The sequence below is a fragment of the Gekko japonicus genome, unplaced genomic scaffold (genome assembly GCF_001447785.1).
Source record: "Gekko japonicus isolate JY-2015 unplaced genomic scaffold, Gekko_japonicus_V1.1 scaffold631, whole genome shotgun sequence".
NCBI lineage: Eukaryota > Metazoa > Chordata > Lepidosauria > Squamata > Gekkonidae > Gekko > Gekko japonicus.
In genome coordinates, this window is record NW_015168670.1 from 829,150 (window position 1) to 844,861 (window position 15,712).

Here is a 15,712-nt window from a genome sequence, read left to right on the forward strand (position 1 = left end):
TTTAACTTACTTAAATGTTTTGTCTCAGCTCCAACAGTTCATGGGATTAAAGATACTGTGTCAATTGTTCAGCTTTCTCTCCTCATTATCCAAAACTGTGTTTGTGATAGTATCAAGGGGGTACAAAAGAGGTTCATTTTATGTATTTTATATATGTAGCATATAAATGCCTGTTCCAAGCACAGTTCACAGGCTTTCCAAGAGATCCTTTACAAGTGATTTAAATCTTTTAAATTTCATCCCTAGAGAGAGAGAGACAAGGGACTATTAATATCATACCCTTTCCAAAACTGGTGTTTGTACTTACTGTTAAGAAGAATATTCCCAAAGCTGAAGCAACACTGCTTGCCAAGATTCCTTTGTACTATAAACAATTAGTGCAATCCTATGCATAGTTTTTCCAGTCTTAGCTCTTGGGAACTCAATGTACTAGAGTTTAGTAAAGGATTGTACTGTATATCTACAAGCTTATTTTACAAATAAATACTGCTGGAAGCAAACTACATCTATATCATGTTTATCTTATTTCTTACTTCATTCCAAAGGCTGTGGTCACACACACTAAATAATCCACTATGAATGCACTTTCCAACTGGATTTTGCCAGTTCACACTGTAAAATCTAGTTGGAAAGTGCACTGAAAGTGAATTGAATGTGGATTATTTAGTGTGTGCGACTGCAGCCGAAGTTAAATGCATATGCTGCAGACATGGAAAAGTTGCCTAATTTCCATTTTTAGTCTGCGGGTTTCACAGACCAGCCTTCATTTTACTTTTCTCAGTATAGAATGGAGGGCATAATGGGTGAGATCCCATCTGGGCAGAGAGGGAGGCAATTTTCACCAGTTCTCCCTTCTTGTTCCCAACCTCCAGTATTCCCCCTTCATGCTGTTCCTGGATGGCCCTGGCTCCCCAGCATCATTTCAAGAGGCATTTCAAGTTGCAAGGGGAAGGGAGAGGCAAGGAAGTCATACTCTGCTGCCATCTGTGGTAATCTGCTTGTAGTTTGTGCAGATAGTTTTTTGCAAGTCTTAGTTCTGTCTTAATAAATAAATCTTTCAGCATGTACAGAAGGGTACCTGTTTTCTCCCCTTTAATTTCACACTGTGCATACTCATGCTTACAGTAGGCTGGGGAATGGAAGTTTGTCTGTACCTCTCACATCCCTAGCTGCTCCTCAACTGAGACAGAACTTCCAGTTGCTTTGTCTGCATGTGAACTGTGGGGTGGGGTGTGTGAGAGAGATAATGAACAAACAAGGTCTGTTAAACCTAGGGGGATCTCTCCTCAGAGGTCTGCCAAATGTAGCTGTAATTAACCAAGACACATGGACCTCAGTATTGTCTACTCGGACCAGGAGTGGCTTTCCAGGATCTCAGGAAGAGGTCATTCATATCACTTACTACCAATGTCCCTTAAACTAGAGAATCCGGGGATTCAACCTGGAACCTTCTGCACGCCAAGTTGTTGCCCGACCACTGAGGCATGGCCCCATTGCCACCCCATAGTGAGGAAAAGGGTTGTCTCCCATAGTACGTGTGACTTCCGAAAGCTCTCCAAATACCTATAAAGTACATCATGAGTCCAGGAACAAGCTCTAGTTCCAACTAGTTCCTCAGTTTCAACTATACCAGGCTTTGTGTGCAGCACCTTCATGCTAGAGGATCCACTACATAGGAAAGGATTATGCCCATACTACTATACCTATGAAAGTTTTCCCAATATATGCACATTGGGCTCTTGTGCTTCAAAGTTGTTGAATTTTAGTGATTAGATTACTGGCCTCTTTATGAATACATCCACAATAGTTATTTCATCTACATTCTACTATGTACATTATTCTACCCAGTTATATAATACTCTCAAGTAGTATTGTAGTTCCTTATCCTCCAGATCATGATACACAGTACCCAACACTTGGTTCTACCATCTTCCTGAGAACAAGGGCTAAATATTAACAGTGATTTCCCCTTATGCAGTATTTAACTAGTTATGCTGCTTAATACAGCTGAAGCTGCAGGAATAATGATTTCAAGCACTTATTTTCACCACAGGGAAAAGAGGGATTTGTACAGCCTAAAAGCATTATGTGAAATTAAGGAGCCTCGTTGCAGGATGCACAAGTTCATCTATTATAATATATGCACAGCCTGATTGCATGCAGGTTTATATGGAAGAAAATCCCATTAAATACAGTGGGGCTTACTTGCAGATGTGCACAGGATCACAGGACAACAGATCAGTCATCCTGTCCTCCTTCAGAGGGATAAAGTGGAACCATTCATGTACATGGTCCTGAGCTCATTGGAAGAAATCAATGTGACTGTTATTTATTACTAGTTTAGGAGGTTTGTGTCTGTGGCAAAATTTTAAAGCAGTAAAATACTGACAGCTTTATACAGAATAAGAAACTCAAGCTATGAGTTTCTTTTCTGGAGTTCCCAAGGCACTTCCCTCACTCTGCTTTTAAGAACTTTTATAGTATCTGCATTACACATTTGCCTAGCACAAGAAGTGGCTAGGGATTTTCTTTTCATTATTAAGATGTTACTATAGGAAAAGTGAACTTTTCCCAACTGCCTTGCAAAAGAGAAGGGCTAATTAATATTTTACCGAGGCCACTGTTTCTCCTTATCAGTCAGAGGAACATATATTACATTCATCAGTTGCTTCTCCGTAATTTGTCCATTTTTAGTTTTGTCATACTGCATCATAACCTGGTTTCCACCCTCAGGTCCTACTGGCAAAATTAGTCGTCCTCCAGGTTTCAACTCATTCAGCAACTGGTAAAAAAGAAACAGAATCAATCAGGTGAATGGGACATAAAATGAAAACTGAGAAAATCAGCATTCCCACATAACAGGAAGAGAAAGCCAAAATTGGATGGTGATACTATATCTATAGCAAGTGCAGAAGAAAGTATTTGTTGCTGATCCTCTGAGAATGCAAACTTCTCATCTATTTGCAACCGAAGCTGGGATGACACTACCAATTTATTACTCCTGTACTAATAAAAAGACATAATCCTACCTATTTTGCTTCTCCTATTTCTGAACTGGCTATTCTGTTCTAGTGAGAGGTTTTATGTATAGTTATTCCCAAAGGGAATATCCAATAGAACAAATAGTATCAATTAAACATTGTCCCAGCAAAATTATTCCTTATAGAAAACAGGTCTAATGTTTTCAAGGCACTCTGTTAATTATGCTATGTTCTATTCACAAAACAAGGGACACTTGGCCATCTAAATGGTCTTTCCAAAAACAAAATTATAAATAGCTGTCAAATTTCCAAAGCAATTGTCATTTTCTAAAGGTTGTTTTACTTAGTGATCTAAATACTACATCTTGTGTAAGTATATCTGTATGGCACATCATTTAGTGTTATTCAGCTTTCTTGCTACAGTAAGTCTGGCTGCAATGAATAAACTTCCCAGTAGGAAAAGTTTCTGGTAAAGCCACCAGTAACCTACGAGACTCTGGGGATTCTAGTGAAACTATATCTGACAATATTTTAATTATGATTTTATTTAAGTTCAATATAGTCTAATTCTGACAAGACTCTAGCATGAATTAAATAAATCATCTAGAGTGATAGACTACTGACATTTAAAAGAACATTTGTGCCTGTTTTTGCAGTTTGGCAGATAGAAAGATGACAACAGTAAAGGATTTTATAGTGTTTTTCTTCTGACATCTCCTATTTGCAGAATACAAAGGATCAAAACTGTTGACACAAGACCATTCTTGACCAGAAATTTCAGTGTGTGAAGCTTTCCTGTTCCATCTTCTCCAATGACAACAAAACATTACATTTTCCACAGCAGTCTACTAAACTTAGTAACAGTATTAATAATTAACTTATTTAAAGCATCTAGACAGCATCAAGCTGGACGCTGTTTTTTCTTTCTTTCTTACCTCCCTTGGCACTGTGGGTGCAGCTGCTCCAACATGGATGGCATCATAAGGGGCTTCTTCAGGGTACCCGTTTCGGCCATCCCCAGCTGTGGAGAGAGAATGTGTAGCTAAGGTTCAGATGGCAGCTGCTCCTAAACCATTCATGTCTGCCTTTCCTTTCACTTGAAGCCTATATGTAGGCAAGACTTGTATGCTGATTATGTTAGTACAAATGGGGCCCAGCTGTGGCAGTGTCTGGGAGCCGCTCCGAGCCTGTGTCTGCTGCTGCTGAGCCTGGAGTGACTCCCAGTGGCGACAGCAGGGCCACAGACAGCTCCCAAATGGCCCACCATGTCTTCCAGGCTCCATCACACAGGTAAGAAGAAAAAAGCTTTCCCTGCGCTTGCACAGGGAACACTACTTTACTTTTCAGGGGATTAACCCCCCCCTTGTATTTTTTAAATTTTCAATTTTTTCTGCAAACCTGGGGAGTACCCTGAGTTTGCTGAAAAATCTGTTTAGCCTCTGTGTGGCCCTGATCCACAAATTTAGCTATCCGCAGATGGGGGCCATGGGTGGTTATTAGAATATAAGATTGTGGAGGTTCCAGCACAATAAGGAAGCTATAGTGAGGGATACTTAGCTCTTCAATATTTTGGCTAAATGGGACTGGGAAAGCAAATACTAAAAGGAAGAAATACAGAGGGAAAAGCTAAAAGGATTTTAGATCCTCAGAATCTAGTTATCACATAAATATACTCCTAGATATTTGGCTACAAAGAAGCAATCCTATGCACTGTTACTTTTGAAATAAACCTAAGCAAGCTATCAAGTTGAGTTTTAAAAGTTGATTAAGAAGGCCATCTTATATGAGCACTGCCAATTTTATATCCAAGGAATAGCAATTCCACATAACTCCCCCCTGATTTTATTAGAACTTGATCCTAATTAAGTGGATTTAGAATCACTACTCTGTTGAAGAAATAAAATATTAACTTTGAAGTGATGAATTGGGTTGGAAGCAGCTGATGGAGTAATGTGCAAATTATAAGAGTCTCTCTCTCTTGTGCAACAGAATTATTGATTCCATATATCTACCAAGTAGGACCATTAGATTTCCCAGCTCCTAATTTAACTTTCACAATTTACACACCGCACTTCAAACACATTTCCACTTTTTGGTATAGTTCTAGTTCTTAGTTAAGGCCGCCTACTTAATTTCAGCAGCACTTGTAAAGTCAGAGTGTTACTCAAGTGTCAAGTAAGTTTGTTTACATCAGAAAACCTCCAGAAAGTGCATTGGCAAAAAGTTGAAATAATTTATTGCATACCATCTGCCTCTCCACATATTTTCAGGTAGCAGAACTGATTATATTCAATAGAGAGCAACTATGGTTCCATGGAGCACTGCAGGCCATTAGCAAGTTACCTGTTTGCAAATGCACAACTACCACATCATGCAGAATACACATCAGCAGCAGAGTTAGATACAAAAGAACATGTCTGTTAATCTCCCAAACCTACACCTGCTGCTTAGTCACCAAGAGGACACAAGGTTATCTCACACACTCACCTAAAGACTTGCCGAAACAACAACAAAAAAGGTCTTCACCAGTTTTCTAACAATAAAGAGACCTGACAACTCTCTGCAAATGGAGGTCCAGAGCAAAGTTTCTGCTATACCGAAGCCCTAGTTCTCTGTCATCAGTCTATCCCCCTCCAACAAAGACAATGCACTATTCTGGCCCCCCTGAGATGACTCCAGTGTTTGAGGAGGAGGACTCGCAGCCTCCCCCTGCATGGTTCTAGCCTGCTCGGCTCCTTGTCTGCCTACCATATGTGGAGTGGATCTAGGAGTAGCTGTATTTAATGAGCACCACTGATTGTTACTTAATATGATATAATAACTGATGTTATATTGCAGGCTGTGGAAGGTTGGTAGTTCAGCAGTTCGAGACCCGGGTGCCGCATGACGGAGTGAGCTCCCGTCTCTAGTTCCAGCTCCTGCCAATCTAGCAGTTCGAAAGCAAGATAATTGCAAGTAGATAAATAGGTACCACTTCAGTGGGAAGGTAACAGCGTTCCGTGCGCCTTGGTGTTTAGTCATGCCGGCCACATGACCACGGAAACGTCTTCGGACAGCGCTGGCTCTTCGGCTTTGAAACGGAGATGAGCACCACAACCCTAGAATCGGATTCGACTGGCTTTCGAGCAAGGGAACCTTTACCTTTACTATATTGGATTATTTTTAATTATTGCTGATATTATGTTTAATTGTATTATTTTACTTATTGTTGTAACCCACCCTGAGCCTTGCTGTGTAGGGGAGGGCAGGCTAGAAAACAATAAAATAAAATAAAATAAAATAAAATGAATCCAAGATAAATGGTGTAGGTCTTCTTATCTGAAGAAGTGTGCATGCACATAGAAGTTTATACCTTGAATAAAACTTTGTTGATCTTAAAGGTGCCATTGGACTTGAACTTTGTTCTGGTGGAGGTCTGGTTTGTCATAAAAGTTGATATTAGTGACAGCAAGGCAATCTAGTTCTCACATGCTAATGAAATGCACCTCAGCATTACTGCTGAACAGCACTGCGCCTGCTGAAGAAGTTTACACCAATGAATAAGGGTAAATAGCTCCCAGTAAAAGAATTTGTACCACCGCTACAGTCTAAAGAGCTCACCTAGAAGTTTCACACGTCCAGAGCTAAGCAAAGTTGGGTCATCCTCTCTGACATTTCTCATGGATTCATGAACCAGTTGTTCAATGTGTTCAATTCCCACTGCCTTCCCCATGGGACCCATCTGTAAGGGGAACCACATGTATTTCAAACTATGTTGTAGCTACAAATTAAGGAACTGAGGATTTCGCTTACTGTGATTATTTTACAGCTGGACATTTATATGCAACAATACCTTTATTCAGTCTTCGACTATCTGAAGGATAGACACGTAGCCTCTTTACAGTAAAGGAAATCTGGTTAAGTCCCTGACATGCTTGTGTTAGGTAATGTCCAGGGTAGAGAAAGGCCATTTTCAGAAATTTCTAGAAACTAGCACATGCACATTATTTAAAACTGAAAAATTTGGTTTAGTGGATCCATAATACCCTCATTTAACTTATTCAAACAGTTTGGATAAAGGGAATACTCTACTGGACATTAAGACATACATCATACCTCACAAGCAGTTCTCAGAAGAGCCTCAGGTATTTAACAAAAACAGATGTCTATATTTCACCACAGATTCCCAAGAAATTAAGAAAACACTCTGCTTACCATCCTAGCAAAGCATGCCGTGAGGTATCCACTTCCTGACCCCACATCCAGTGCTTTTGCTCCTTCCACTAAGTGATCCTTCAATAACTCAAGAGCATGAGCATGCTGTAGAAACAAACAGTATTCATAATCTCCAGGATAGAAATGTATATTGTATATAGAAATGTATGTTTTCTATAGCCGCCCTGAGCCTACTTTGCGGGGAGGGTGGGGTATAAATTTGATTATAAATAAATAAAGTAAAATGTTTTATTGCCCAGGGCCAATAAAAGGGTATAGTTAAGTACACAATGCCAACAAAAATTCAGAAGGTATATAGTGGGATTTCCCAAACTTCTCGTTTAGGCAGGCAAATCGGAAGGAATGTCACGTAGTTCCTGGATGATCTTGCATAATTTTGAAGACAAATGGCTCAAGCTCGGTTAGGTTTAGGGATCACATGTCCCACCCACTTCAGTGACAGGCATTCCCTGACTATCACAGGAAACAGACTATTATTGCTCTTTGATCCAAATAAAAGATAAAGAAAACAGCTGTAAATCGCAGAATTTTGAGCACACAGGGCCTGCAGATAAGGTTTTGTACTGTATTATCCCTACATCTAGGCTATGCTCCTGTTCCACCAAACTGTAGGTATGTGTACTTATGCTTTTTACAGGAATTTGTGCACACAAATTGATAAATTTGACACCAACAGATACCAACAGACAAATTTTCAGCTAAAAAAATTCTCCAGCGCAAGTTACTAGGGTATTAATTTCACAAGAGACACAATGCATCTGTGTGGCACATGAGTGTATTTAAATGGCAAATTTAAGGCAAATAATTTGACAATGCTTTCAAGAAATGGGAAGGGCCATGTTTCAGTGGCAGAACACATGATACATGGTTTGCATGCAAAAGGTCTCAGATTCAATCTTTGGCATTTCTACTGAAGTGGACAAGTACTGGAAGAGGACTGAGTCCCAACACAACTGCTGTTTATCAGAGCAGACAGCACGAAGCTAGATGGGCCAATGATCAGATGCAGCACGAGACATTTTCATTTGATTGAGTAATGTTGAGGTCCCGCTACTAAACACAATTAGTGCACATTTGTCTTCAAGCACTGTTTGACACATATGAAAGTAGGCCTTACCATGTGAGGTGCACTGATTGTAGCCTTGTACCCTGAAAGAAACATTTTCTTCATGTCAAGACTTTATAGTAACTTGAGCATTTTCTATGGATTTGAACAAATCCCCTTCACCCAATTTTCCTAGACAATTGTAGCCTCTTTCTCCTATGACATTAGCAGAATAATATTTGTTCTATCCACAAAAAACTTCCCAGAATCCACTTCCGCAGCCAAAGCGGAACTCTCAGTCTCTGGAAGTTTCAAGAAGATACAGCTCAAGTCTTTGTAATCTTTTGTACAGTGTAACATTCTTTATTAACTGGTAATTGTCTATGACATGTCTTACCAATGGATTGAGGAGAGTCCATATATGGAAAATACTTGATGTAGTGTGCTCGATCTGTGGCCAATAATACATCAAGGACTCGCTGAGACTTAATCACACCATTTTCTACAAAAGGGTTAACAGGAAATGGAAAAAAAAGATAACAGCTGTATACATTCATGTGAGCCCAAACACACAAAATCAGATTGTAATTTGGATAATCTTGCAACAGCATTATTTGGGCTACTGGCTGGACCTCAGTTAAATAAGAAATTCTTTGTGTCATTGGTTTTATGTAAAATTAACACTGACCAGTCCAAGAAAGGTGATCTTTACAAGCCATAATATATGACAAAGTACCAAATAAAAGAAGCTGGTTTTTACTTCAATGGTAGTAGTTTGGGTCAGGTTTATAGAACTCTAGGAAGACTGCTGGAGAAAAGTGTAAATTTACCAAGATTTAGCTTGTACAACTCCTAACACTGTGCTCCCTCTACATACGACAGCCCACTCCAGGGTTGCAGTTCGCCACCCTGGTTTCTTTTTACAGTAGTGCCTGCTGTCATATAAGCAGCAGAGACATGAACATGCTCACATTTCAGATCACCAGCATGAAGAGTACAAGAATACTGAGCACAGATGTATTTCAAAGGAAACTTAGTAGAAGAAATCGCTACCTGCACCAGCTATAGGGGAGCTCAGCCAATTCATCCACTCCATGGACATAATTTTTTTCCTACACTAGATACTTAGAATAGGTTTCTTGCTCAGGTCATTTCTTGCTTATAGAATACTTGTCTTGTAGCCCATGTCCAATTACAATTCTTTAAAATTTTATTTATACCACACCTTTCTCCCACATGAGGACCCAAAGCAGCTTACGCTGTTCTCTCCATTTTATCGTCACAACAATCAGGTTAGGCTGAGTGTGCATGGATGGCCCAAGGTCACCCAGCAAGCTTACATGGCAGAGCAGGGATTCGAACCCGGGTCTCCCAGATCCTAGTCTGACACTCTAAACCAGAGATGTCAAACTCATTTGTTATGAGGGCTGGATCTGACATAAAAGTCCCTTTGTCAGGCCAGGCCATGTGTGCCACAAAACGTAATGCCAGGTACTGGAGATATAAACTGTATAAAGGACAGCAGCTGGTAAGCTCTGAGTTGTTGTATCCTCACTGCAAGGCCCCATGGGCTGGGAGGGAAGTGCAAAGGAAAACCCGTATGGGTGGACTGGAGAGCCAGCGGTGCAGCACTTGGCAGATGCTCCCACACTGCTTGACTGCTGCAGACGAGGTTGTTCCGCCATGCTGAAGCCACAATCAGAGTGGCTCTGCCCACTCCCCCCTGAGCAGTCTCCTGTTCCCTCCCTTGCACTAGTTGCTCACAGGCCGCATAAAGCCCCCAGGCCTTATGTCTTGACACCCCTGCTCTAACCACTACACCACACTGGCTCTCCATATCATCCCTATACAGATACCTACATTTCAGAAAGGTTACAGAAACAACTCCCTTTCCTGGATGGCACAGATTAATCCAATCTTGTCAGATATTGGGACCTAAGTAGGGATAGACCCTCAAGTCCAAGGTCGCCACACAGAGGCAGGCAATGGCAAAGCATCTCTGTTCATCTCTGACTCGAAAATCCTGTGGGGTCGCCATAAGTCGGCTGCAACTTGATGGCACCTTCCACCCCCACAGAGGCAACATTGCTAAGAACAAATTAGCATGTGTTAGACTAATTCATTCAGGGTTAATTTAGATTTGTTTTAATTAAAGAGGGAGGCACCCGCATACCCAGTCACTTCAGCCAATTCTTTGCAAATGCACCAGGGATGCAGACAGCTGCCTGGTACTCACTGTAAAGATTGTTGATCAGTTCTGCATGTGTCTTCCCAGTCGAAGTCCAGGCCATGGTTCTGGTCAGCAGTAATCCCATCAGCAAGGTAGCAAAAGACACCGTACAGCTCATCACAAAAAAATGTGCAGGGGGTTCCCAGGCCTGAACAGCCAGTCATGATGAAGCAAAGAGGAAAAAAAATGTGCAAGGCAGGCTCATGTAACATTCAATAGAAACCAAATCCTCTGTAAGCAGATGCAGCCAAGTTTAAGAATAGATGCACAGACATAAAAAAAGTGGAAAATACGTTTGTTGCCAAAGTAAAATACAGACTACTTGACCAACTTCACTAACAATTCTTAACAAAATTTCACCTCCCTACCCACTCTGACATATTATTGCTCACGCTTAGTTAATTCCTATCTCATATATTCCTATCTTACACTGTGATATTGATGTTTTATTGTCTGCCTCCATATTTGAAATATGTATTACATCTGATAATACATCTGATTTTATTTGTTGTATGTAACAACCCATAATATTTGATAGATTTGTTGAATCTATATTTTCCCCTACCCCCTCTTCCCTTTTGTATTCCACTTTTTTTTGAGGGGGGGGGGAAATCTAAAAAAAGAATTGAAGGGGAGGAGATAAAATGAAGTCTCACTCCTATTCCAATCACTACTTTTTGTTCAAATATAGGTCTTTTCAAGATAGTACTGTACTATTTTGGCTCATGTACCCAGTTTTCTTCTGGAGCCAATTCAAGGTGCCAGTTATTGAAATTACAATTGGCCTGGTCTCTGCTGTCTTCTGCATACTTTGTCTTGTTATTTCAGATAAAATAATGAAGCTTTCCTTCATGTCTCTTTTTTGGGATTCTTCTGAAGTGGTGCTAACCTAGTGGTTTCTGGAGAAACCCACCAGCTTGATCTCTTACTCTGCTTCCATTGGCAAGTGATGGTATGATGATTTCATCTCCAGAGGAAATAGTAACATTCTAGAATGTTAGGATAATGGGGAGAAAAGGCTGGAGATCGGAGCCAAAATTGAAAATGTTAAATCAAATAAAAGGAATATCACCTGCAGCTTTAAAGTAAAGATACTGCAGTGCATTATATAAAAAAAAGTCTGAAATAATGTTCTGGAGAATGACACTACTCTTAGAAAGAGTGGAAGATAAACCAATGATGGAAGCGGCAGAAACTATAAACAAAACGGAAAAGATGGCGGCCCAGCAGAGAAAGTTTAAAACTAAGCTGGGCGGGCAGAGTCCGAGACCGGAAGAGGGAGCAGATGTCCTCAAATTCCTGGCAGATATGCTCAAGCCAGTGATGGAAAAACTCGATGGTATTAACCAGCAACTGACTGTGATGAATAAAAACTTTGCGGCACAGCAGCTTCAGCTGAAGGAGACAGAGAAAAAAGTGGAGCAGGCAAACGAGAAAATTAAAGAGATTGACACCACAAGTAAGAAGTTGAAGAAAAGGATGGGAGAGGTGGAAATGAAGCAGAATTGCCAAGAGAATCGAGTCTTGCAGCTTCAGATGGAAAAAGCTAACATGATTCTCAGGTTTCAAGGGGTTCCTGAAACGGATCGGGAAGACTTGAAGAGGGTGCTCAGTGAGATCATCGCTCCAGTAGTAGGCTTAACAGCGGATGAACTGGTAAACAAAATGGAGACAGCCTATAGGGCTTACTCCAATTATATTAAAAAATAGCCTACCTGGAGAAATAGTGGTCAAGTTTTCAAGAAGACAAACCAGAGATGCCATTTTAAAAGCAACATCAGCAACTCCACTGAAAATGGGAAATGTAACCATTAAAACTTTAAAGGACATTCCATTTGAAATTAGACAAAAGAGGAAAAATTACAAGGAACTAATTTATTTTCTTCAAACTAATGGAATATCGTACAGATGGGCGGTTCCAGAAGGTATCATTTTTAAGATCAACGATAGAAGGGAGAAGATAGACTCCACTTTTAAAGCTAAAGAATTTTTGAAACGTCAGCTGGGGACAGATGATGAGTCTAAAGAGGGAGAATAGAAGGACTTGGAAAATGGCCTTTTGAAGCAAAGAATAAGAAGATGATCAGAGACTTCTCTCATAACAACTAACAAAATAACATACAAGAAGCAAATTGTTATAAGCAAGAACTCAACAAGTATATTGTGCTAATAAAACTAATGGCACTAACATATTTACTAACAGTGAAAAGATCTCCTTCTCTTGGGGTTTTAGTCTAGTGTGGTTTGCTTTTCTTTATCCCTAGTTGTAGTCCCTCCCCTATATTTCTTTGTAGTTTGTAGTATATGCAAGATAAAAAATATCCCTACGGAGATTTTTTTTTAAAAAAAGAAAGAAACAGTACTAGCCTATCAAAACCACATGCTCTACATATAACAAACAGTCTCACTTAAAGGTGGGAACATAATTTTCTTATTTTCTATAATGAGTAACAGGGCCATACGTGAATAGATCAAGAGAATTGTAGCACTGGAATCCAAACCCAATACCTAAAACTGTAACAAGTTAAACTACAACTGAGAGGCATACGATTCAGAGTTAAGCAAACACTGCAAGAGGCAATTGGCAAGACCTATGAATAGCAGCAAATTAGCATACAGCATAATAAAAGTTTACAAACAGATGCAAAAACTGAATGACATTAGCATGTGTAGATTCAGGTGGGTAGCCATGTTAGTCTGAAGCAACAGAACAAAGTTTGAGTGTTCATGCACATGAAATCTTATGCCCAGAATTAAACATTGTTGGTCTTAAAGCAAATATGAATAGCAGCAAATTAGCATACAGCATAATAAAAGTTTACAAACAGATGCAAAAACTGAATGACATTAGCATGTGTAGATTCAGGTGGGTAGCCATGTTAGTCTGAAGCAACAGAACAAAGTTTGAGTGTTCATGCACATGAAATCTTATACCCAGAATTAAACATTGTTGGTCTTAAAGGTGCCACTGGACTCAAACTTTGCTCGTTAGTATGTGTGGCAAGATAAGAAACCAATATCTCTGCCCTGGGGGTTCCATTGTCCTCAGTGTTGTAATAACTTGTAACTCAGCAATCTCCCATTCTAATCTGTTTCTGAAATGCCTTTGCCATAAAACAGCTACTTTGAAGTCTCCTATTGAATGTCTTGGAAGGTTAAAGCATTCTCCTATAAGTATCTCAGTTTTGTGATTCCTGATGTCAGATTTGTGTCGATTTATCGTATGGCACAGGGTTTGACTGGTTTGCCCTATGTAGAGAATGGAAGGGCTTTGTTTGGATTTAATGGCATATACAGCATTAGAAGATGAGCAAGTGAATGAGCCTGAGATAGTGTAGTTGATGTTCTTAGGTCCAGTGATTGTAATGTCTGAGTGTATGTAGCAACAAAGTTGGCATCTGGATTTATTGCAAGCTCTGGCACCAATGTCCATGTACAAATGAGAGGTTGTATTACTGTGGTGAGGAGTTGTTTAAGACTGGGGGGCTGTTTGTGTGCAAGAAAAGGTTTGCCCCCCAGTATTTGTAAAAGAGAACTGTCATTACCCAGTAGAGGTTGTAAGTAGCTGACAATGCGTTGAACTGTTTTGAGTTGAGAATTGTATGTGACCTGACCACTAGTGGCCTTCTGTTATTGTCTTTTTGGGCCTGTCTTTCAACAGGTTTTCTCTGGGCACCACTTTGGCTTTGTTAATCTGTTTCTTAACTTGATCAGATGGATACCTTAGTTCCAAAAAGGTTTCTTGTAGATCCCTCAGGTGAGAATCTCTGTCTATAGGATTGGAATAAATGCAGCTGTTGTGTAGAGCCTGGCTGTATACAATGGATTGTTTGATATATTTAGGATGATAGCTGGAGGCATGTAGATATGCTTGTCAGTCAGTAAGTTTCCAGGTGGTCTCTATGCATCCATTGTGTATTTTTATAGTAGTGTCCAGAAAATGTATTTCTTGCACAGATTGGTTCACTGTCAAGTGGTTGCTGAGATGAAAGTCATTGAAAGCCTGGTGGAATATGTCCAGGGCTTCTTTACCATGTATCCAGACAAGAAAGATGTAATCAGTATATCGCAGGTATAAGAGAGGTGTGAGTGGGTAGGAGTTTAGGAACTGCTGCTCCAAATCAGCTATATAGATGTAAGCATACTGTGGGGCCATGCGGGTGTCCATAGCTCTACCATTGATTTGAAGGAACAACTTGTCACCAGATTTGAAGTGGTTATGGAAGAGAATAAAATAGCAGAATTTAGTGGCAAAGTTAGCTGTGGTGTTATCAGAAATCATACTCCTTATGGCTTGTAATCCATCTTTGTGTGGGATGTTGTTGTAGAGAGACTCCACATTCGTGATGGCTAAAATAGTATTCCCTGGAAGGTTGTTCAACAATTGATTTTTCCTCAGAAAATACGTGGTGCTGTGCATATAAATAGAAGCATTGATGGCACAGGGTCTTAGGGTCTTAGAAGAGAGTCCATGTATCCAGATACCCCATGGTATCAAGGATACTGTGCTGTGTCTGAAAGGAATTGTTCCTGAATGTGTAGGGATAATTCTTTTATAATGTTTTTTTTTTTTGTATTCCAGTGTGGGATCTAAGTCCAGTTGTTTGTAAAAAGCTGTATTTGAGAGTTGTCTTTGAGCCTTCTGGATGTAGTCTTATCTATTCATGATGACAATGGCTCCACCTTTGTCTGCTTCTTTAATTACAATATTGGGACTGTTCCTGAGACTGTCTATGGCCTTTTTTTCAGCATGGCTGCAATTTTGTACATGATAGTGTTTGTTGATCACATTGGTTTGGACTCTGCAGTGAAAGCATTCAATGTAGAGATCCAGTGTGGCATTGTGACCATCAGGAGGGGTCCATGGGGAGTCTCTTTTTTTGTACTGTTGTTCTGATGGCAGTTGGTGGTTAATATCTTATTCATCGGTAGGTTGAAGGAATGGTAGCTGTTCTCCAGTAGATCATGTGATGGTATGTTGTGAAGATGCTGCCTGTTCTTGGGTATGCTGAAGTATTCCTTCAGGCACAGACAGTGGAAAAAGGCTCTACCTATACATACAGCCCCTTTCCTAATAAGCCCCATCAGGGAATTTGCCTTTTTCACCACTGCTGCACACTGGGTCACCAACCTCTTTCTTTTAGGTCCCCACAATCCTTTCCAACTGCACATGCAGAAGGATCTCTTATGGAAGTAACACACCTGACAAGGATAATTTGAAGGGGCATAACCTTCTTTCCC

The 15,712-nt window shown here is 40.1% G+C and overlaps 1 protein-coding gene across 2 annotated transcripts in view; it reads right to left on the reverse strand.

The window, feature by feature from the left end:
- Window positions 1–15,712, reverse strand: part of LOC107113935 (protein-L-isoaspartate(D-aspartate) O-methyltransferase-like) — a 16,083-nt gene continuing 371 nt past the window's right edge. Inside the window, exons 2-9 of one of the 2 annotated variants that reach the window (XM_015415341.1) lie at window positions 10,478–10,619; window positions 8,639–8,743; window positions 8,314–8,345; window positions 7,176–7,280; window positions 6,582–6,702; window positions 3,917–4,002; window positions 2,613–2,782; window positions 1–242 (exon numbers count right to left, since the gene is read on the reverse strand). In XM_015415341.1, the coding sequence (XP_015270827.1) occupies window positions 230–242; window positions 2,613–2,782; window positions 3,917–4,002; window positions 6,582–6,702; window positions 7,176–7,280; window positions 8,314–8,345; window positions 8,639–8,743; window positions 10,478–10,589 (744 nt within the window). In that variant the 5' untranslated portion in view covers window positions 10,590–10,619 and the 3' untranslated portion in view covers window positions 1–229. Of the gene's footprint in view, window positions 243–2,608; window positions 2,783–3,916; window positions 4,003–6,581; window positions 6,703–7,175; window positions 7,281–8,313; window positions 8,346–8,638; window positions 8,744–10,477; window positions 10,620–15,712 lie in introns of those variants that run through there. The other variant, XM_015415342.1, reaches the window with a different exon arrangement.